The sequence below is a fragment of the Rhea americana genome, unplaced genomic scaffold, assembly GCF_003343005.1.
Source record: "Rhea americana isolate MKP2758 unplaced genomic scaffold, rheAme1 scaffold_432, whole genome shotgun sequence".
Taxonomy (NCBI): domain Eukaryota; kingdom Metazoa; phylum Chordata; class Aves; order Rheiformes; family Rheidae; genus Rhea; species Rhea americana.
Window position 1 is genome coordinate 237,090 of NW_028186571.1, and position 22,853 is coordinate 259,942.

At 50.6% G+C, this 22,853-nt stretch overlaps 1 protein-coding gene across 5 annotated transcripts in view; it reads left to right on the forward strand.

Moving 5' to 3' along the window:
* The first annotated feature begins 7,088 nt into the window (after positions 1–7,088).
* Positions 7,089–22,853, forward strand: part of SCN8A (sodium voltage-gated channel alpha subunit 8) — a 40,733-nt gene continuing 24,968 nt past the window's right edge. The window contains exons 1-11 of one of the 5 annotated variants that reach the window (XM_085315637.1): positions 7,089–7,410; positions 12,230–12,348; positions 13,897–13,986; positions 14,221–14,349; positions 15,821–15,912; positions 18,915–19,136; positions 19,898–19,961; positions 20,264–20,405; positions 21,088–21,294; positions 21,836–22,123; positions 22,484–22,843. In XM_085315637.1, the coding sequence (XP_085171763.1) occupies positions 7,138–7,410; positions 12,230–12,348; positions 13,897–13,986; positions 14,221–14,349; positions 15,821–15,912; positions 18,915–19,136; positions 19,898–19,961; positions 20,264–20,405; positions 21,088–21,294; positions 21,836–22,123; positions 22,484–22,843 (1,986 nt within the window). In that variant the 5' untranslated portion in view covers positions 7,089–7,137. Of the gene's footprint in view, positions 7,411–12,229; positions 12,349–13,814; positions 13,987–14,220; positions 14,350–15,820; positions 15,913–16,043; positions 16,136–18,914; positions 19,137–19,897; positions 19,962–20,263; positions 20,406–21,087; positions 21,295–21,835; positions 22,124–22,483; positions 22,844–22,853 lie in introns of those variants that run through there. The other 4 variants (XM_085315636.1, XM_085315634.1, XM_085315633.1 and 1 more) reach the window with 4 other exon arrangements.

Genomic DNA, 22,853 nt, shown 5'->3' on the forward strand with positions numbered 1-22,853 from the left:
CGGTGTGTGTGTCCGTGCGCGCCGACATGTCGCCGGGCCCTTGCAACGCTGCCGCAATCCGCCCCGATGGCAACCCGTGACCCGTCTGTCCTCGTTTCACACCGGCAGGGACTCGGAGGCGAGCGGCGAGGCTGCCCGGGAGCCCGGCGGCGCCTTCCGAGGGAGCGGGGCGGGGGGGGAGGCGGAGGGAGAAGCGCTGAGGGCCCCCCCCGGTTCCGGCGCCGCTCCGGGGGGAGCAGCCGCCCCCACCCCCCCCTCCCCGCCGGGCTGCCGCGGGGCCGCCGCTCCCCCGACGGCGCGGCCCGCGGTGCTGGAGCGGACAGCGGCGCCCGGAGCCGCTTATGTAAGCGCGGGGGCCGGGCGGGCGGCTCCGGGCCGCTGGAACTGCGGCACGGGCGGTTGTCTGAGCCTCCGGCTGGAGGGGGAGGAAGAGGGGCCGAAGCAGCCCCGAGCGCGAGCGGCCGAGCTTGGAAGCGCCRAGCGTGTCGCCGCCTTCCCCCTTCCCGCCGCGGCCTCGGCTGCGGGTTGTCGCGAGGGCGAGCCAGGGGGGCTTCGCTCTGCTCGTCGGTCCGTGCTCGCCGCTTTGCCGCGCGCTCCCGTCCGCTGCCCGGTGCCTTCCTCCCCGCGCGCTTGCGGCTGCCGCTGGAACGAGCAGGGCGCCGGCCGTCGGGTCCAACCAGCCGGCCCGGGTGAAAGCAAGCGTGGTCAGACAGCAATGACGAAGGCGTTAGAGATACGGGCAAGTTCGTCTGCAACGGGGCACAGCCGCGAAGGTGGGAGAAGTAATAACCCCCCCCCCATGCACGGAAGGGATTGCACGTGATGGCTCGTGTTAGCGGTGCTGCGTGCAGAGCTCACCGTCGCTGGGCCGTTGGTCTGAATCCCGCGTGCTTCAGAGCTTCCTGAAGGCTATTTCAGTCCACTGGACCGCGCTGGTGGTCGTGGTCCCGTCCCTGGTTAAAAGGCATCCACCCTCGGAGGAAACTGCCGTTAGCTGTCCTTCTCGGTGGCGTTTTCGGCCGAGAGGGACCGTGAAGCGTGCTCCTCGCAGGCTCAGATCCTCCTCTATGCCGCGTGATTCCAGACCCAGAAGAACCGAGCGGGCAGTCGCCAAGCCGGAGAGGACAAGGGCAGAGCAGGTAGCTCACGGCGGCAGGGTAAACGTAGCAAAACCCTCCCTTGATGGTATCTCGGATTCAAGAGTAGCTTCTAACTTTTCGTGTGATCTTCCATCCTATGGAAGAAGTGCTTCTGAATACTGCCCCGAAGTTAGAATAACTTGTGCCTTTCTCCTCTGTCTTCTCCTGTAGCAAAGTGCTATCCCTGCCTGATGGAGCACATCAGCATGGAGGATCTCGTAAGCAGCAAGAGTAGCCGTCAGGGACTGGACTGCAGCAAATCAGTAAAGTGCTCTTTTCCAAGAGTAGCCATTTTAAGAAGCAAAATTTTGCCATTTAAGACCTGAAAATCCTGTTTTGTCTTGCTAGCACTGCTCCTGTGCTAACAGAAGGGTATAAGGATTTTGTATTTGAAAATAAGTATTCTTAGCAGGTAATTTAGGAGGAAACATTTTCAAAAAAAAAAAAAAAAAAAAGGAAAAAAGACCAGCAGTAGTGTTTTTCATTGTTAAGTAGCATATAATACATCATTGACTTGATAAGTAGTGGTCTTAAAGGCATATAAATAAAACCTGTTATTGACTCATTGTTACAGAAACAGTGGAAAATCTTGAAGAAGACTAAAAGCCATTGCCTTACTCTTTTTCTCTCTGGACATACGTGTACTGTTATTTATGTTTACCAGAACTCTATATATGAATTATAAAAACTAAACACATGCATATGCAGCCACTTAGGTGTATCTGGGAAGGCGTTGACGCTGGGCAGCTGGGCTCTGGGGCAGGACGTGGTGCTGCTGCTGGCCGGAGCAGCTTGTGGAGGCAAACTTAGCGCTACCTGGCTCTCGCTGGCCAGCGAGGGGATATTTCTGGCACTGGGTTTTGCAGCAGGATTCTTTAAAAACAAAGCAGCAAAGCTCATCACAGAYGTCTTTTCCTGGTGCTTCAACTTACTTGATTTTCTTTTCCTGGCTAAGCACCTGCCCAGGTATTAACTAAATTCRTTTTGCAACTTAATGATAAACAGGAATATTGCCATTCTGCAGAGAAGAGTGATAAAGCCTGTCTTGATTTCCAGGCAGGCTGAATTCCCAGGAGTTCTGTGGAAACTTAATAGGAGTCAAGTGCTCAATATTYTTAAAAATCAGACCACTTTTAGGGCGCCTAACTTAAGTGAGGTTGCAAAGCTCCAGCCCTCAGCCCGTTCACGGGTTTTATCTTCCTTAGTGATTTGGGTGATGCGTAGGCCCTTCACTGCGAGTTAAATTTCACCTTGGAGGGCAGGTACTGCAAAAGCACGAGGCTGCCCGCCAGGTGCCCGTGCCCCAGAGACCTTTCCGTGGGGAGCAGGACTTCCCGCTGAGCGGCCAGCGAAGGCAGCAGCAGGACGGTAGCGGTGGAAGTAGGAATGGCTGGATGGCCACACCTGCGTCTTCTGCGAGACGCCGGGGAAGGGTGGGATTTTGTCTAGTTAGGCGAGATCTACGTGCGAGGAGAAGACGAGATGAAGAAAGCCCGGCTGCGACGGCGCGGGGAGACGTGGGGCGTGTAAGAGCRCGGAAGGAGAAGCTGGCTTGTTCTCCTTCCCTTCGTTTTGTTAATGTTTTTGGATATCTACACCGTACCATTTGAGCGCGTCGCAGCCTTAACTGAATTCCTCCAAACTTACTGTAAAGAATAACCTTGCTCCTATTTTGAGGGTCACTAATAGGCTAAATGACTTGAACAAGGAATTAAGTTCTGAACAAGGAATTGAATTTAGGTCCTTCAAGCCCTGTGCTGGTGTCTTTTAGTTATTCCTACGTTAGCAAGACCTGCGCTCTGGGCAGTTCCTCGTTGAGAGCTCGGCTCTGGAGAAGGGCAGGTCGAAGTGCCGTACTTCGGGGTGCTTAGCTGGGGTGACTCTGCGGGCGGGCGGTGGTAAACGCGGGTCAGCTTTGAGTGCTGTCGGAGACGGGGAGCTGGAGAACTCGGTTTAGCCAGTTTTAGTTCTCGTAACTCGCTGGGTGACGTTAGAGAAGTCATACTGCGGCTGGTGGGGTTGAAAGAGCTTCCGCCTGCATCTCGGCCGCCTGTGCTGTCCTGCGTTCCCACCCGTGAAGTTGGCCTGTCCTAGACTCGCAGAGTTTACCGCACGTGGAGGAGATTTCCTGGTTTTCTGCCATTTCCAGCCACGGATTCGCTCATACATTTTTTTTTTTTKGKTTKRWTYYKGTTTTTTGGGGGGTCTTGTCCAGTAGTATTTCAGAAGATACCATCTATACTGATGTCTTCTTTTCTGCCCCAGCCCTGCATGCTTGAACCAAAACCCATGTGTCTCTATGAGTTAAATTAYGGAACTGAAAGATCCACTGTGAATGACTGAATCCTGCAAATTAATATACGGAGAAATGTATTAAAGCGAAGRTATTGCTTCAAAAGTGTTTTTCAATTTATTTGGACAATCAACTTTAATAATTTATTAGAATATTCCATAATACGCCAGAAAGCGGACTACTGGGAACATTTGTAAAAAATAATTAATTCTTAGTAACTGGACACCTCAGTACRGCATTTTTTGGGGTGTTTTTTGGGGTGATTTTACTGATTTTTGCTGAGCCCCAGCATGGGCGTTGCGATCCCCCGTGGCCGAGGGCGGCGGGCGCGTGCGGCCCCGGCTCCACCCGGATGCCCGGTCTTTGTGGCAAGTTTTTGGAAGTTCCCGATGTTGGGGATGGAAGAGGCGCGCGCGGAAGCGTCRCCTCCGCCAAAACCAACCCTCGCCGCTTGGGCTCGCCGAGCCCGGGGGCCTCCCGCTGCTCGTGAGCCGCTTCCAGCTCTGCCGCTGGCTTCTGGGGGACCTTGGGCGTATACAGTCCCTTCCTCTGYCTGTCTCTGCAGATAAACTTATTTTTTTAAAAAAAAACTTAAATTGGGAGCTCTTCAGCGTGGTGATAGTTTAATGTTTGTTCAATCAGTGAACATGTGGTTATGGGCTGCTCTTAGTAAAGATCTTTAARTGCCGCTGTTATATTAAAAAAGAGCAAAGAATTAGGTAATGCTTGGTGCTTTTTAAATACCCTCTAATAACTAATACGTGGGATGCGCGGAAARGAAAAGGAGCGAAGTCGGCCTGCCGTTGGGCTGTGCTTCCTCTGCACGCCTCTGCGGCAGGAGTAGAGCTTTGCTGGAGCAGGCGGACGGGACTCTGGACTCGGGGCGAATGCGCCGAGGCGCTCTGCCCGTGCCGCTGCTTTGGGGGGGGGTTTCTGTTCGGCTGGTTTTAGTGGCTCCGCACTCAGGTCCTCATCTCCCTCCCTTCCGAACGGGCACCGAGCCTCGCTGGAGGGACGCTCTTGGCTCCTCGAGTGAAAAAGCGTTGCTGTTCCCGAGGTTTCCCGTTGTCCCAGCCGGATCGGTGCCCGGGTGCCGCTGCCGGCGGACGTCCCGGCTCGTTTGCCCGCGCGGTTTCTGGCACAAAAACGTTGCTCTCTGCAGCGTCCCGGGGAAGCTGGGGCTGTGCGTGCTGGGGGAGCGGCAAGCGTTGGCTGCAGAGCACGAGCAGTCACCGCGGTCAGCGCGCCGGGMGATGCAGAACCTGCTATATGGGTCCGATTTAAGGAGTTAGCCCGTTCCTATCCTTTCAGTTTATATCCCAATTTTGTCCGTTATCCTAACGTGGGATAGTTTACTGGGAGAACAAATTAAGTCAGGGCAGGGAAGAAGTTCCTGAGAAATGAGGACGCTCGGATCGGATCAGCATCGCGTACTGGTGTCGGGCAGCGGAGTAAATACCAGCGGCTGAAACAAAAGCGATTCTGTCTTTTAAGTTCAGCAGCCGAACAGAGCGGTACCTGCGTGCACACGGAAGGGGAACAAGCAGCACGAGGCAAACTTCTCTCCAGCGCTGAAATATCCCACGATTTGTTAGCGGGCAGGGTCTTCGCAAACACTTTTGAGGCACAGAAATATTTACAGTAGTGCACTGAGAGTTAGAGGGTTGAAACGTCGTGCAGACAAAGAGCACGTGGAAATTTGCCCCGAAGGGAGAGAACTGGGCAATGAGAGAGTTSCCGGTTGTGTAATTGTGCGTACAAATAAGGCTTTCGTTTGTGCCTTCATTTTTTTCCCCCCTTTTTTATGCTCCTGTGTCCCTGAGCTACTTTGGTTTCTAAATTCAGGCCTTACATATTTATCTGTGCCATTCAATTAGACCACATCCCCAATGCTGCTATATAGTTTCACAGTATGTGGGAAATTTGGTAATTAAACGCATGCAAATGCTGCAAGAATAGAATAAATTAATTTTTCCTTAATATCAGCAGGCTATTCTGTGATGTTTCTGGAGATAATGTGACCAAGATACTGACTTTTCCTTTCTTCCCATCTTTTTGAGTTTTTATTGTTATTACTCTAGAAATACCTGTTAAAGTTTTCACGAGAAGAATTCCAGCCCGGGCTGCGCTGTGTTGTTCCATACGGAGGAAAATCCGTGTTTAAGTTTGTTTGGATGTGCAGCTAGAGCCTGAGATAGGAAGCGCGTTTAACGTCTGTTAAACCGAGCCGGCACCTCCCTCGAGTTTGTGCCCGGCCGGCGTGGAGCAATAAGCCGGGTCACTTTGCACCCGATAACGTCACGTTTTTGGAAGCGCCCTGGGTACCGCGCCAAAGGCTGGGACCCGCGCGCCCCTTTTTTTTTTGGAGGGAGAGCTGGGTGCGTTTCCGCGAGGCGTTTCTTCCCGAGATCCGCGCCCGTCGCGGGTTTCGGGGAGCCGAGGGCCGTCCGTCGTTCGGAGAGCCGCAGCCTTTAGCGCGTGCGATGAGCCCGCGCGCGTCTGCTGGGCTAAGAAGATCTGGCTTTGCTGATGCTCTTTTTTTTTATTATTATTATTTCTAACCACGAGGCGTTAGCCCGGGGCCCTCGCCAGCCGCCCGTGGGGTTTCTCCCCGAGGCGCCGGGCGATGCCGGGGCTCGCTCGTTTTGCAGCCTGCGGTACTGCAGTGCCGTTGCATCAGTGCAGGATTTCTGTAATTCCTCCCGCGGCCTCTTCCTGTAGTGCAAAAAAAAAAAAACCTCCCAGATGTAACAGCCGTCTCGGCGTTGCGATATGTTCCGGCCGCTGCTTCTCGCACGCAGCGGGTCCGCAGGCGTGCGGGGCGCGGGCGGGCGGCTTCCCCGGGCGCTCGGTGCCCCGGGACGGGGCGGCGTGGAGCCTCCCGGGCGGGTCCGGGCCGCTGCGCTCGTGCTGCCRTACCGGGTCCGCCTCGCCCCGGCGTGCCGGCATCGTCCGCGTTGCCTGCGGTGCAGAGAGGACTCTATGTCCAGCCCGTGTTTTATCCCAGTTTTAACTTTCAAAAATTGCTGTTGCACTCCATGAAAAGATTTTAAAGATTAATTTTAAAGATTATTGAATTCCTAGGGCGTAAAATTAAATAACAAAAAAATAAATAGCAAATGCTGCCCCGTGGGGCGCGCGGGGCCGGGGAGATCCGTGCCGTGCCGTGCCGTGCCGTGCCGCGCCGTGCCGTGCCGTACTGTGCTGTGCCGTGCCATGCCATGCCATGCCGTGCCATGCCGCGCCATGCCGTGCCGCGCTGCGCCGTGCCACGCCATGCCGCGCCATGCCGTGCCATGCCGCGCCATGCCGTGCCATGCCGCGCCATGCCGCGCCATGCCGCACCGCGCTACACTGTGCCACGCCGTGCCATGCCACACCGTGCCGCGCCGTGCCGCGCCGTACTGTGCCGTGCTGTGCCATACCATGCCATGCCGTGCCGTGCTGCGCCGTGCCGTGCTGCGCTGTGCCGTGCCGTGCCGTGCCATGCCGCGCTGCGCTACACCGTGCCACACCGTGCCATGCTGCACCGTGCCGTGCCGTGCCGTGCCGGCAGCTCGTGCGGTAGCGGCGCTCGGCGCGGCGCGCGCGGCCGTCCGGTTTCGCAGTCGCTGACCCTCTGTCCTGCCTGTGCTGTTTGCTCCCCTGCAGAGCCGACCTGTCCGGGCTGCGACATAGCTAACGAAGCTGCTGCAGGATGAAAAGATGGCAGCGCGGCTGCTCGCACCGCCAGGCCCCGAGAGTTTTAAACCTTTCACTCCGGAGTCCCTGGCTAACATTGAGAAACGCATCGCAGAAGAAAAAAAGAAGCGTCCGAAGCAAGACAGCAGCCACCGGGACGATGACGAAGACAGCAAACCAAAACCAAACAGTGACCTCGAGGCGGGGAAGAATTTGCCTTTCATCTACGGGGACATCCCCAAAGGCCTGGTTGCTGTACCGCTGGAGGACTTTGACCCTTATTATATGACCCAGAAAGTGAGTCCGCCCTGCGCTAGGGAAGAAGTCCCTAAGCCGTCGTTTTCTTAGGAAGTTGCAGGTTTGAGCATGGTTTAAATGGAAGACCAAAAATCGAGTCTTTGAATGGGGCTTTTATTTATTTTCCYTTTTTAACATTTTTTTTCTTGATGTTTAACAGTGTTGCTCTTCATGTACCTTCCGAACAATTATCCAGTTCAACTAAGTTAGAGATTATATGATTAGTCTTTTAAGCACCCGCTTGGGTAAAGATGGCAGAACAAGGTCTGGGAACTAAAAATAGTTTATCAACAAATGTCACAAATTTTAACCATGAGGGCCCTAAGAAGGATTTAACTGAGGGGTAACAGATTTATTGTGTGTTTCATTGCTTGCACGGGAATCGGTCTGAATTTGGTCGTAATGAAACAAAGATGGAACTGGGACAAAATCAAAGCGAGATGAATTACTTAACTCATTTGCATCTTCATAACTTGTATTTTTTTTAATGTTGTCTGGGGAGTTAAGGTGATGAGTCTGGAGGCATTTGTTGGTGCTGAAATTTATTAAGAAATGAAGTAGCATCTTGAGGGAAGTGGTGAGTAAGCAGGCAGTGTGCTGGAAACAGGGAGCGGGGGGATCTGGTACTGGTGAAACTGGGAAGAGTTTGATCACTAATTTYTTTCTTCCTCGAAGGCTAGATGGCTCGAAACAGCTGCTTTTCTGCTGCTTCACTTAATCGCTTTCTTTCATAGAAACGGAATTTAGGTAAAGATGTAGCTAGGAAGGTTTAACTCAGGCTTAGCCGTGCCCGGGAAGCTGGAGGTTTCACCGTGYATGTGACAACAGTTGTGATTTTACCCCGTTTTGCACAGTTTTGTGGCTGTCACGTAAGAAGTGGGTACGTCCTCACGGGTAACGCGTGCGGGAGCGACCRAGTGTCCGGGAGCTCGGCGTGCCGGCGTTTGGGGGCGAGGGGCTGCTTTTCTGCYGCTTCAAATACTCAGTGACTTCCCACAAAGGATTTTTTTTAAGGCTATTAAAAAAGGCCCTTTTCTGAATCATCAGGAATTGCGAATCTGCTTGAATCACGGGAAGTTTTCCAAATTTTCTTTTTTTTTTGCCTTCTGTAGCGCTTGCCAGAAGGCTTTGCATCATAGGTCTTTTCTTTTAAAGCTAGACGTGCAGCACGCATAGGAGCAAATCAGCTGGTTGCTTTTCCTTGCAGTAGGACACAATGATCTTGGTTTATCTAAGGAAACTGAAACTGCATTTTAACTGCGAAGCTGAACTTTCCAGTGGCTTGTTAACTGATATTTAAAGGAGAMACAGTGCGACCTAGAAACAGGACCGTGATACAGGGGGTCAAAACTCCTGGGTCTGGAGCAAGCGACACCGTCTTGTCCAAGCTGCTTCACTCTTCTCTGCTCAGTTTTTTCATTTTTGTAAAATGGGAGTAATGGCTCTTAACAGAATCAGGAGAGTCCCATTTACTCACAAGTAAACAATTATGGAGCTAATTTATCTTTTTTGTTTGTTTGTTTTCATTTAAGTACCAGAGAGATTTTTTTCATGATTTTTTTTGCAAATTATTTGATCACCTTGCAGTTTTGGGTCTGGAGTATATGATGGAAGCGTGATTGGCCCATGAAATCTGTTGTGGGCACCTGAAACATTTTAAATTAAAAAAAGAAAAAGAAGAMGAAAAAAAGAAAAAAGCAAATAATTGCACATGAACTTCCTTGTTGACATGTGCAAATGAAATTCATGGAAGATAACTCTGTGAACACCCCTAGCAATAAATGCAAACCAGGTGATTGTCGTATGGGAAGATGAGCTACGTATRTAGGCATATAGTCTAAGCCAGTGATGAATCCGAATTTTTAAGTGTATTTTCCTGTTGCCCAGTTGGCTCAAACACTTCCTGCCCTAGAAAGTCTCAGAGGGTTTTGCGAAGATCTTGGAGATCTTTGGACGAAAGATTTTTGTGGAAACAGATGTTATCACCTACTGCAGAAGGAGGTGCCAGTCCCTTAACGGCGCCGTCCCCTTSTTGAGCTCTTGAGACCCGCTGCTCTGTTTGTCCGGCAGCCCGTGTCAGCAGCTGAGCAGAACGGGGGGAAGCAAAGATTCTCCACGAGAAAGTGGGCTACAGAGCAGAGCATCCTCCAGTGTTTGCYTATGCAAGAGGTAAGTATCATCCCCTCTTCTTCTGTGTCCACAACCTCACTAGTATTTCTTTTCTTCACGGTTTTCCACCTTTTAGGCCTCTCTYTCTCTTCTGTTTATGGCATCTGCTCTCACTTCTGTTGAACARCTCTTCTCCTTGTTCTTCTCCGCCAAACATGACCATGAGCAGAGCCAGGCTGTGGTCATTTTCCTTAAGTAACGTCCATGCATCTCACTCGATTGTATGAATCTGTTTTATACTCGCTGCAGAGCAAGACAGAGGTGCTAATGCTCCTGCAGTTTCTCCATTTAGGAGAAGCAGAAGGTCCTGGGTATCCCGAGAGGGGAGACCGTATGTAAGCTTGGGTGGATTGAGCCCAGTGGGTACTGGGGTACTCTGTAGTTGTGGCAAGCAGCCTACACGTGTCTGAACGTCAGAGCCTGGAGTGGGATTGTCTGAGGTCACCTATAGATCGCAGATGGGCACCTGAGGATCCTTCTGGTGTGTATGTGCCAAGAGTGACTTGCAGCTTCGTCAGATCACATGCTCCGTTTGGAAACGGGCCCTCCAGCCCAGAATGTCACCTTGAGCGTACAGAACTGGGAAAATCACGGGCATATGAAAGAGCAGCTTGGGGGAAGCATGTTTGACGCTAGTATGTGCTTCAAGGAGCCTTCTCTTACGACTTCTTTGTACGGCAGCGTTACGGCCGTACAGGGTGACGGTGCTATGGCTGGACTTGAGGAGGAGAAGCAAAAGATCCATGCCATCTCAAAATCAGCCTTTTATTCTCATTTCCAAAAGCAAATTGCCTTTTGCAGGCCTCGTAGGTGCAATATTACTTCTTCTTGCCCTGCATTCCTCCCAGAGGTTTAAAAGGAGCAGGAAAAGCAAGCGTACGCAGTTCCCTCCCTGCCGTCCCGGTGGAGCAAAGGAAGGAGAGGATAATCTCATGGGCAGGCGTCTTCTCCAGGTCCTGCTGGATGGCAGACAAGCTGGAACAGAGTTGTCCGTAGCTGTATACSTGTCCACGAGGTGACAGGTAGCAGCACTGCTTGCATCCAGTTTTCAGAGTTGCACGTGGAGCTTTCTCACGGTGATCAGGATGGCGCCGTGGTGGTGTGACCCAGGCCAGGAGGCCAGAGCAGCTCTGCCGCGATAGTCCACAGAGGTGCAACCTGCTGGTGACGACCGAGAGGAAGKATGATCGTTCCCACTTCTCAGATGGAGTAAAATTCCCTGCAGAGACAGTTTCTGGTGTTGGTAAACCAGATCAGCTCCTCAGTGCTGCATGATGAACGATATTTATTTTTTGAAAGTGTGTCTTTGGGGGATATAGATATAGAGGTATAAAAATTGAAARCGTTTCTAAGAAAACTCTAGAGGGTTTTGCTATCTTGGGCTCCAAATAAGAGTTTAAAAGAAGCACAAGATGCGGCAAATGCTTCCCCCCCCCCATAAGCTTTTCAGTGGTAAAGAGTTAGATATAATGAATATTAAGCAGTGTGTTTTCTGTATGAAAAAATACATCCTTTCTGAGCCAGAGCAGACTTGAAAACGTTTTGAAGCGACGAGTAATTCCGTGTGTGCTCCCGCAGCTTGCGGAGGTCCCCGCGCTGCCCCCGCAGCCGCTCGCTTCTGACTCTTCCTCCCGCTGCTCCTCTCCCTCCGCGTCGCGGGCGTGCTTCGCGCTTGGTCTTCGCGTGTGATCAATTCTGGGATGCTCCCCGGCAGAGCTTCTGTTGCAAATTGATTTAAATACCGTGGTTTTGATGCRGCTTGTTCCTTACGAGTGTTTCTTTTTTGACACAGTTTCTTTTTATATGGGAAGTATTTTTAAAGTTCCTATAAAACGTAAAATCCCAGCCAACTTTAAGCCAGCTAAAGTGGACAGAGCCTTTTCCACAGCTGCTTAGCCACAAACTGAGGCTTTTTGAAACTTCTGACACGCTGCTTCTCTTCCAAGAGGACTGCGAAATGCCCTGCTCCAGGTATCGCCGTTCTCTGAGGTTTGAGCTTTATCTCAGCAGATCTTGAAAGGGCTCGAGGATGTTCTTGGACCCGAACCAGCGAACATCCTAAGTGCATGCAGCCATTTTGAAATTGAGCTTTAATATGTCAGCAGCATAAAGAAAAAATACGTTTTTAAACGTGCTAGATGCTTTTGGGGGCTTTTCAGTTCCTCCTCCTGTTTCCGACGCCGAGCGGGGCTCTGCCCAGGACTCTGTAAGGTGGGTGCGCGCGGGGGCCGCCGCGGCGCGGGTCGTATCGGGGGGCGAGAGGAGGCCGGTTTCTCGGCCCGCAGCTTCGGAAACGTCGCGGCCTCGTGCAAGGTTCCTGCGTGCCCGGATCGCCCGATGCCGGTGCCGCAGCCCGGCGCCTGCCCGAGGTCGGCTTTCAAGCGCGTTAGCCGCGACCCCGATTTTTGATTTCCAAAAGTTTGCTGCTCCGCGGTCTAATTCCGGCAGCGGAGCCACGAGGCGGCTCGAGGAAGACGTACGAGCGCCGCGCTGGTGGGTGTGCTTCACCCCGGCGGGAGCCTCTTGGTGGAGGACGGCCTTTGGCGAGGTGGAGAATAGTCCTTTACGAGGCTGTTGGTGTCTCTTGCACGAGCCCTGCTTTGGTTTTCATGCATTAACTCTCTCTTTCTCTCTCTTTCTTTCTCTACAGACCTTTGTAGTACTAAACAGAGGGAAAACACTCTTCCGATTTAGTGCCACACCTGCCTTGTACATTTTAAGTCCTTTTAATCTGTTTAGAAGAATAGCTATTAAAATTTTGATACATTCATATCCTTTTTATTACTGAGTTATTTTGTCTTTGTTCATTGTTTGGAAAATCTCTGAGCTGTTGGCTCCCTGCTCGGTTCCCGTGTTATTTGTGCATTACAGTCCTGTGCCTGGTGAAGTCGGACTGGCTTCGAAGCATACGCAGAAATGTGTATTTTCAATGAGAAACATAACCCTTAGGTACAGCCTATCGAATAACATTTCGTTTACATTCCCTGCTAAATTGTGTCTATCTTTATSAGTTCTTCCACCAATACCCAGACACCGATCAGTGCTGGAACAGACGTGGTTTAGAGTTAGGCTTCCRCGAAGAGGAGTTGAGCTTTGACTAGCTGCTGAAAGGGTTAAACAGAATTGTTATCTGCAGAAGCAGCCAAAGATACTGGATATATAATTAGATGCTGACTAATTTCTTGCTCTTTTGGCATCTCTCAAACTTCCTTGTAATGGCAAAGCTATTCCAAAATGCTCCGCTGCTGGGCTTCGGAGAGCTTCCGAAACATCACCTGCATTTGGTATTAAAAAGGAGAGAGAAAAGTAGTAGTATATGGGATGAGCTGGTTTGTCTTATTTTTAGAAAGTGGCTCTAAAACAGTTCTTGTGGAAACATACTCATTTGTTGCTTTAGAGACTTCTATATAATTACTTCCTGCATTTCATATGAAAAAAAATCGTTTCCCTTTTTTTTAGTGCTTCAGACTCTGCCTGGGATCTAAGGCCAGGAACAGGCTCTTCTGGCTGCCGTGGTATTTCCTGGAGCCTTCGTTAGGATGAGGCTGGGAGATGCAGATCAGCCAGGTGGGGACGGGGGGTTTGGCCCTGGGTCTTGAGCCCTGCTCTAAAATCCATTCTAGGCTGCTTAAGTAGTTTTTTTGATTTCAAGCAGCTTTGATCCTGGATCTCACCATTCTGTTAGCAATTCAGTAGTCAAAATTGACTCAGACTTCCGATTCTGAAGTTGTGTTGTCCTCACAACGCTCCTCAAATTAAATAGCAAGGAAATTTTCACCTGCAAATGAGACGTACGAGCAGCGGCGGCTGGTAGCAAGGTGCCTTCGTGAACTCTCCCTTTTTGATAAACGTGCTGACTGCGYACGCAAAAATCTCATTTTGGATGTRCAAGTCCGCAGTTATTTCAGCAAACATTGGAAAGATTGGTCGGAAGCGTGGTCAACCGATTTATCCAAGCCGGGCATTGATGTRAAGGGACGAGGAGGAACAGCTCTGTTTGTATTGAAGAGCTGAAGGGGTTTTATTCCCAACCAACCCCTTTTGCTCTTAGCAGAGTGGCATGAAAAACCATGTTGCCTTTGCTCCAAAAAAGTAGCGTTTTTAAAAACGTGATTGAAATTTGTCATCCTCTTGCTCGTGCGAGCGCCGGTGTGCGCCTGGGCGGCCCCACGGCCGTAAATTCGGCCGCTGGCGGGTGGCGAGGTGCCTCTTTCCGCGTGGCGCTGGGAACGCGGCGCCCTGAGACGCGGGGTGGGAGGGCGAGAGCCGAAGCGAAGAGCCGCGCTCCTGTGCCCTTGCTCCTTGACTTTGCTCCACAGTATTTAGCATGATCATTATGTGCACTATTTTGACCAACTGTGTATTCATGACTTTTAGTAACCCACCTGAATGGTCGAAGAATGTGGAGTAAGTAAAACTTTTTGTATCTTTAAGAATCTTACGGAATGTCGTTTTCTGGCTATTCGGAARTCTTTTCCGAGTTCTGTTTACATTAGCATGAATGCAAGTAGTCCTGTATATCCTCTTCGCTTAGACAAGAAAGTCTGTAATTTATCTTTCGTTAAAATTATTTCATTAAATTTCATTAAAATTACGTTTCTGCAGACTTCTCAGTACAGCTCTCTCTTCTCCTTTCAACAGGTATACATTCACTGGTATTTATACGTTTGAATCACTTGTGAAAATTATTGCAAGAGGTTTCTGTATAGATGGCTTTACTTTCCTACGCGATCCATGGAACTGGTTAGATTTCAGTGTGATCATGATGGCGTAAGTTGCATTTTTAGATTATTTCAGGTATTTGTTGCATGTGGGAGAGCATCAGATCCGGGGAAGAGGGTGGGTGTATAAGGCAAAAATAAACCAAAGAGAACTTACTTAAGTGAATCCCCCGAAGATTTTTCTCTTAGTTTTTCAGAAGAAAGCTTTAGCTCAACGTAGAATCACAGACCTAAAACGCAGCTTAATGGAATTAGCAGAGCTGCAGCTGCAAAAAACAGTTTTCTCCATAACTGCCTGTGTTAATATGTGGTTTTATGGTAGTATCAAGCGTTTTAGGTTGTCTCGTGCGCCAGAGCGGCAGCTTGCTGCGCTGCACGTAGGATTAGGAGCCAAAGATCCTTAAACTCTGGTCTCTGCCCCTCGGCCCCTCTGTCTTGCACGTTAAAATTCCCCGTGCTGCAGCTTGCCGTAACCCGGCGCGTTTCAGACGGCGCTGCAGCGTCGGGAAGGAACCGGGGTTCGCGCTGCTCCCTCCGGGCGGTCGCGCGCCTGCGTTTCGCGCAGAGGGTTGCGCGCTGCCCGACGCCCGGGTTTTGCTTTGGCGCGGGTCTGCTGCGCGCGGGTCGAGTTCGCTGCGGACCCGTTACTGGCTTGATTTCTTCGGTTAATGAATTCCAGCAAGCCGGCTTTGAAAGGCACGGCGCACCGACGCTCGGTGAACGGCCGGCCCTTCAGCCGCTCTCGCTGGACGGTCGCCTTACTTGCAGCGAGGCTGCGTTGCTCGGGAGAGCTTGGCCCGGTAAACACGGAGTAAAACCCGTTTTTTGTCGAGGGCTAAAGCGACGCTGTGTGTTACTCAAATCTCACTAACGCGGCCCAAGTTTTATGACGCTCTTGAGATGCGAGAGCACTTCCTTTCTGCACCAGGAGAAACCTTGGCTCTGGTGCACGTCTTTGACTTTTTATACCCTATTTCTCCCCAAACGGCACAGAGGAAATACTCTATYCTCAGYTGYRATTAAAAAACCCCTCTATAACTCTTATCCTCTGTGTATCTCAGGTTTGRCCCTCTGTAAAATGGGGATAATAGTGCCTACCTGGGGCCCACAAACAGGTAGTAAAGCAAAAAGGATTAAAATAAAGGACAATAATAAAAGCGAAAGATGATGGTACTTTATTAAAAGCATGACGGAAAAGGAAGCAAATATGCCTGAAACCAGTGAGTTGAGGTGGYGTCACCAAGCGTCCTGGCGTGCTTGACAGTTTTACAATTACCTTCTTCTGCAGAAATAGCTTTAAATTTTTGCGGGCTCTGTGGGCGAGAACGCAAAGCTGGATAAGCTGCTCGCAGCGCCGAGAGACCGAGACTGTTTTCACCGCGAAACTCTCTGTCCGTCTCTCTCTTAAATGCCGGTTCTAAAGCGTTTTAAATTAACGAGCTGCTTTCCTGCAGACAGACAGCGATGTTCGGAGGGCAGGTGACCCCAATGGTGCCATTAACTCTGGTTTAATTCTGCAGGTATATAACAGAGTTTGTAAACCTAGGCAATGTTTCAGCTCTGCGCACTTTCAGGGTTCTGAGAGCTTTGAAAACTATTTCTGTAATTCCAGGTAAGGCGGCCTGCGGTCGGTGTTAGCTGTGGGTACAGGCCCCCGTGAGTGACGTAGTGCGTTGCCTGTAGCTGTGGTTTGGGTGTGTGTTTTGTCACTGTGTTCTCTGTGTGTGACCTCCCTCGTTGCAGATATGTCACAGAGTTTGTGGACCTCGGGAATGTCTCAGCACTGAGAACTTTCAGAGTTCTCCGAGCTTTGAAAACTATCTCTGTTATTCCAGGTGAGAAACCGTGACGCATCGGAGGCTGGTCTTGCCTGTGTCTCTTCTCCGTGTCTTCTCCCTCGTCCTGCATCGCTTTCTTCTCCGGCACGGCGCTGGGGTGTTTTTGATGGGCTTTGCAGTCTGTGTAGACGGGGCGGCTCGAAATTCGTACAAGGCTCCTGAGCCACCAGATTTGCTGTTCCCGGGCGAACGTTGCTGCTCTGTACTTTGCGTGCGCGCGGCTGCGCGACCTCCTGAACGAAAGCCCGCCCCGAGGTTCAGCTCAGCACGAGTGGAGGGTCGGGTACCATCCTCCCACTCGAGCTGAAGGGGYTTGTGGCGAGTCGTCCCAGCAGCAGCAGTGTTTCTGGAGTTGCTTTAGGGAGAAGTTTATAAACCAAGCTAACAAAACCTGGCCAAGGTTTAAACGGTGACCGGGAGCCGGGTGGGATGCGGGACAGGTCCTCTCTTCAGTAAGCAGACTGCTAAACCCATCAGATTTGCGTGGCTGTTGTGCATGATGCTCTTAAGTGGAACCCGCTTTTCCCGCACCGAAWGAGGGAATGCTGCAATAACCTTCTTACTTGGCCTTTCCTGACGTTTGGCAGTGCACATGCAAGAGCAAAAGGGATTTGGTAATTGCTGATAGCAGTGCACTAGGTGGACCTGAAATGCGGTGGTGATTTTATCAGCCTGCTACAGGTATTAACGGGCTTGCTAAAAGGGAAGCATCAATGTTAATGTAAGTTTTCTTTGTGTTTTGCTTTCGTAATCATAGCAAAAGGAAGATGATGCAACTTTAATGAGCTGGTTGCTAAATGTGTGACAGCATGCCCTGTCTTCCCGCGGAAAGAAGAGTYCAGCTTTGCGCCATTCCCTCCACGCTGCTCAAAACTAACGGAGTTTTCCTTTTATTTCAAATGACAGCGAGGGTGGGGGGGGCGCAGACCCTTCTTCTAGCTCAGCGCGGCCACGCGTCTTTCCTGAGTGACGGTTTGCTGCACACAGCTGAGATTGCTTGTTCTGAGCGTTCAATGCACCGATCTCATCCGTGGCTGGAGCTGTAGGTGGCAAAACTTCAGTCATTTGCATCGGTTAGGCTTTGGGATAGGATCGCCCCGACGGCGGTTCTGCAGCGTGAGCTGGCGCTGCGAGTTCGGCTCCCGCTTCGGTTCCGCCACCGGCAGCGCAGAGAGCGTAAAGCGTTTCTGCAACCGACCTTTGGGTGATTTAACACGAAGTCAGGCTTAGCGTGCCCTTCATGAGCTTCAGTGTGACTGTGTTTCACGGCAGGAATGATTTTTGGAATGCACTTAATATATTAAAATCTAACAGCGTTCTCTTACTGCCCCGGTGCACGTAGCGTGATGGGAGTTTTAGTACTGCGCTGAGCTGATGAGAAAATCGTCTTGCTGTTACGACAGGTGCTAACTGCATCGCCTATAAATAACGAGGATTGTGTTTTTTTAGACAAGATAAAAGAAATACTGCCAGGAGGAGACAAGCCACTGGACAAAGTGCTGGGCAGGCAGCGAGTCTGCCCGGGCTGGGCTGAGCCGAAATACCGAAGCGTCGCCTTCGGCCGCGTTAAACCCTGGGACGGTCCGAAGAAAGTTTTTCCTCGGCGCTCAAGTCGTCGATGCGTTAAATGAAGTTGGTGCTTCGTCGCGCTGTCGGCCTCGGGGACGCTCTCTGCTCCGGTCGGTCCCGGGGAGACCCCGGCCCCCCCGGCCGCGAGTCCCCGCAGGCGCGTTCGTCCCGGGAAGTCGCTTGCTGCCGCTTCGTCGTCCTCCTTCGAGACTGCTCGCTCCCGGCGAGCCTAGGAGGGGGCTTTGGCCTCGGTTTAAAAGTTCTGGAGGGGATAAAAGAYGCTTCTGAACTTTTTCCTCCTTAAGAATTCATTTTTATTTACGTATTTTTGAATCTTTACGTGCCTAATATGGATCAAACCTGTGTCGATATAAAAAGGCTTAAAAGGCTTCTTGACAAAAATTTGTGATTTGTTGCAGAGTGCTTATGTGGCCTCAGCCAGAGACTTGGGCTGACCCAGCCCTGCCAGGARCATGTTCAGCTGGACCTGACTTTCTTTGGTTTTGTTGCTTTTAAACTTCTGCATTGGTTCCTCCAAGCAGCCTCCTGCTCATCGGGATATTATGGATGTTTGATGCAATCCAAAGAAGCATTTCAAGACTGGAATAATTGTTTGGATTTCAAAATACTGGTTGAGTCTTTACGTCAGAAATAGAACTTATCCATCAGTACTATTTTGATTAACATCAGTTACATTGGCATGGAAGCAGAGAGAGGGATATGGCATCTATGCCAGGGCAGGGAAATCATGCATGATTTGGAAATAATACATTGCAAAAAGTTGGAGCTAACAGTAGATTTGAGTAAGAAACCTATAAAGCAGAACCCTCAACAACTCATTAAATGCCTTTTTCATATCATGAATTAAAGGATTAATTACAGTGATTCTTAAGTATGCTTTGCATACTCTTCTGCAAAACTCGGATATTTTCAGGGATGCAGTTCTGTATTTTGATCTAACTATTGCAAGTTCACTGTTGAAACTGTTGAGCTTAACATCTGGCATGGGAATGGTTCCTCGTTTTCGTTATACTTTGTGGAAAAAGCTGAATGCAAGCRGTGCGGCTTTGAGTTCCCAGGAGTCCAGCCTTTTTAGGGCAATAATCCTGTGCGACGGCGCGGCGGTGGTGACGTACGGTCCGCACTGAAGTTGCAATGTCTTTTCATTCTGCAGGAATGATTCCTAGTCTCGTTTCTTTTGCTGCAGGCCTGAAGACCATTGTGGGTGCCCTAATCCAGTCGGTGAAGAAGCTGTCGGATGTAATGATCCTGACAGTGTTTTGTCTCAGTGTCTTTGCTCTGATCGGGTTGCAGCTGTTTATGGGCAATTTGAGGAACAAGTGTGTGATATGGCCGATTAACGTGAACGAGACGTTCCTGGACAACGGCTCTAGGGGCTTTGACTGGGAGGAATACACCAACAATGTCTGTAGGTATTTTTGCAGTGATATTCCCCAAAACCTTCTTATTTGACTTAATGCTGCTGACCAGGATTTCTGGCATGACTTAGGTGGTGTGCCCAGCTTTGCACGGTGAAAACCCTGTGCTCAGATGTCTTTCGGTTTCTGGAAACCTCACCTTGTGGAGGTGTTTCTAGGTGGGCTCCTCTCTTTGGAAAGTCTTGGCKATATTGTTTCTAGCTAAATAACGACTTGGTCCAAAATGCATTCTTTTTTTTCCCCCGATTTGTTCCCAATTAAAAACCGGAGTATAAATATGGTAAAAGGAAGGCAGCTCTGCCCGTTAAATCCCTGGAGTGAGTGCCGAGTCCTTCGTTTAGTTTTACTGAGTTCTTGTTTGGCAAATGCGGATGAAGTTGCTCGTACCTGTTTGCTAACTGGAGGTGACTCGTTTCCATGCTGGCAGGATTTCAAAGCCAAGGATCAAGGAACCAGGCTTTAAGTTTTCATAACTTAATTTCTTCCTCCTTCCTTTGCTTTGAACTAAGCTTCTCTGCTGTCCGGTCACCCAGTCTTAAATTTTTATTCAAAATGCTCTGCTGGCTTTCAAAAAGGTGTTTAAACTCAGGCACAGTTAGGGCTAATGTTATTTAAAGCTGAGTTAGTTTCCTGATAAATTCATCAGTAGATCCCCCAGAGGACTATCCAGTTAAGGTATTTACAGCGTTACATTATGTTCAATCCTTTAACTCCGTGTGTGCGTGTAATTTGTCTTTTTCRTCTTCCCCAGCAAATTTTTACACGATTCCTGGGGCCCCCGATCCCTTGCTCTGCGGTAACAGCTCGGATGCAGGGTGAGTGTTGGGTTTTAATGGAAGGAAAGACTCTGCTCGCTGGTGGCAAAACCCTGGGGACGTTTCCTGCCGCTCGTGGGGTTGGCTCTTGCGTTCTTTCGCGGGCCGGGGTTTCCCGTTGCCAGGTCTGGGCGCTAAGCTCTCTGCTTGGCTCGCGGGATGGCGGCTGCCGTTCTCGTGCCCTTTGGGAGCCCGGGAGCGCGGGTGGGCTGAGACTGAAGCARCGCCGCGAAAGCGCGTGAACGTGCCCTGTCCCTTTTCCGTACCTCGATGGCCTGATATTGCTTTCACGTTCTTCACAGGCAGTGTCCGGAGGGCTACACGTGCATGAAGGCGGGACGAAACCCCAACTACGGCTACACCAGCTTTGACACTTTCAGCTGGGCTTTTCTGGCTTTATTTCGCCTTATGACTCAGGACTTTTGGGAAAACTTGTATCAATTAGTAAGTAAACGTTTTGCTTTGGCGTTACGCGAATGAGACGCTGGAGACAGGTTGGGAGGGGCAGTGACGACTAGCTTGTTTTTCCCCTCGTGTCTGAGAAAGTGACTGCGGGCAGAGCTGCAGAATGAGACACCGCGTTCGGGGGRAAGGGAAGGTGCCGACAGCGGGTGTTGTTCTTACAAACCCAGAAGAGTTTCTGGGTCCTTCGTGGGTATGAAACTAAGCTCTGAATTAATTCTGGAGAAACTTCACGGCGTGTTGCAGAGGCTGTGCAGCCTTGGCTCGACCCGTAGAGGATGGTCACGCGCTTTAGAGGGCAGAGCCCTTCCTTGTAACCTGAGGACAGTTGCTGAAATGGCCATTTTCTTTTCGAGGGAGTCTTAGTATTGAGTTTCGTGCTGTACTTCTGAATCATTTTTCACTTCCATCCCTTTGCTTGTTACTTTAAGGGAAGAAGCCAAACGTYGCCTTTTGCATTTATTGCTAGTGAATGTGCAATGTCTAAATGCTTTGCAGCAGAAGTGTTGAGATGTTAAATGTTCAGCACCACCGTGTTTTCTTAGAAGCATTTGGGTCAAGAAACTTGGGATCAGCTGCTCAAGCTTGTGTGTCAGGTGATCCCTCCAGAAGTTGCTTTCTCTGTTCCTTTTCTCTTCCCTCTGCCATTCTCTTCTACTTCCAGACCTTACGAGCAGCAGGAAAAACCTACATGATCTTCTTTGTCTTGGTGATCTTTGTGGGATCGTTCTACCTGGTTAATCTAATTTTGGCTGTGGTAGCTATGGCTTACGAAGAGCAGAACCAGGCCACGTTGGAGGAGGCAGAGCAGAAAGAGGCAGAATTTAAGGCTATGTTAGAACAATTGAAAAAGCAGCAGGAGGAAGCACAGGTGAGTGTTTTGATCATATATTTTTATGAGTTTACGTATTTTTAGATTTATTTGCCCGTTATTACAGAGCAGTAATGCTATGGCTAGCCTTCTCAGCAACACTTTCCTCTATTGACTGGGGTTAATRCTGTTCACCATCTCTCTCTGCCGCTGTTTTGTTTTTCTGGTTGTATGTAGGCTTGCCTTGTTTATTTTTTGATGGAAAACTGCCTTTTATTAAGGAATTTTTAAACCTTCTCACGGTCTGTGGTTAAGTCTGGGAAGTCCTTTGCAAAACACACAAGTACTTTGCTAGTCCTTTATTGAACAGTTATAAACAAAGCTGAAGAACCGAGAGAGATTTTACTACTTGCAAAAATAGACTATAAGAGTACTTAGGAGTCCTGGCTGCAAGTACTCTCCAAGAGGAAGAGTAAGCATCCCGGTCCTGCCCCAAAGTGCTTATGGGCACTAAGCCGCACTCTTTTTTGAAGGCAGAAAGTGGAATATTAGTGAAGGTAAGACGTGATTTGTTTAGCCGTTCTCTTGCCTTCGCCCCCAGGCTGCTGCTATGGTCACTTCAGCGGGGACGGTTTCTGAAGATGCTGTGGAAGAYGACGGTGGCGGGAGGGTGTCTCGAAGCTCTTCGGAGATTTCCAAACTCAGCTCCAAGAGTGCCAAGGAGCGCCGAAACAGGAGGAAGAAACGGAAGGACAAAGAGCTGTCGGAAGGGGAGGAGAAGGGKGACAACGAGAAGGTGTTCAAGTCGGAGTCAGAGGATGGCATGAGGAGGAAAGCATTCAGGCTCCCGGACAACAGGCTGGGACGGAAGTTTTCCATCATGAACCAGGTAGTGTCCGTCTCCTTCTCTAGTGTTTTGTGCTGATTTATACTCTGGGTCATACCCTAGCGTAGACTCTGATGAGCGCTTCAGAGGAATCTTCGGCTTAGGATGGATCGGGGGACGCTTAGGGCCCGGGTCAGTAGCATCAGCAGATGTTTATCCCGGCACAAATTCTGAGGGAGATTAGTGAATTTAGCAAGCTAACCTGATTTAGGAGTTTGTGGGGGGGGAGGTTAGTGGATAAGGGGTTTGTGGCTCTGGAATGACTCAGGTCCCCGCGGGCTGCAGCCGCCCCGCCGGGTCTGTCCCCGGCTTTGCTTTTCCCGGCGGAGCCGTTCACGCTGTCGCCGTTCTCTCCTTCCCCAGTCCCTGCTCAGCATCCCGGGCTCCCCCTTCCTCTCCCGCCACAACAGCAAAAGCAGCATCTTCAGCTACAAGGGGCGCTTCCGCGACCCGGGCTCCGAGAACGAGTTCGCCGACGACGAGCACAGCACGGTGGAGGAGAGCGAAGGCCGGAGGGACTCGCTCTTCATCCCCATCCGCGGCCGCGACCGGAGGAGCAGCTACAGCGGCTACAGCGGCTACAGCCAAGGCAGCCGCTCCTCGCGCGTCTTCCCCACCCTGCGCCGGCACGTGAAGAGGAGCAGCGCGGTGGACTGCAACGGCGTGGTGTCCCTCATCGGCGGCCCCCCTTCCAGCATGCCCGGCGGGCGCCTGCTGCCCGAGGTGGGCATGC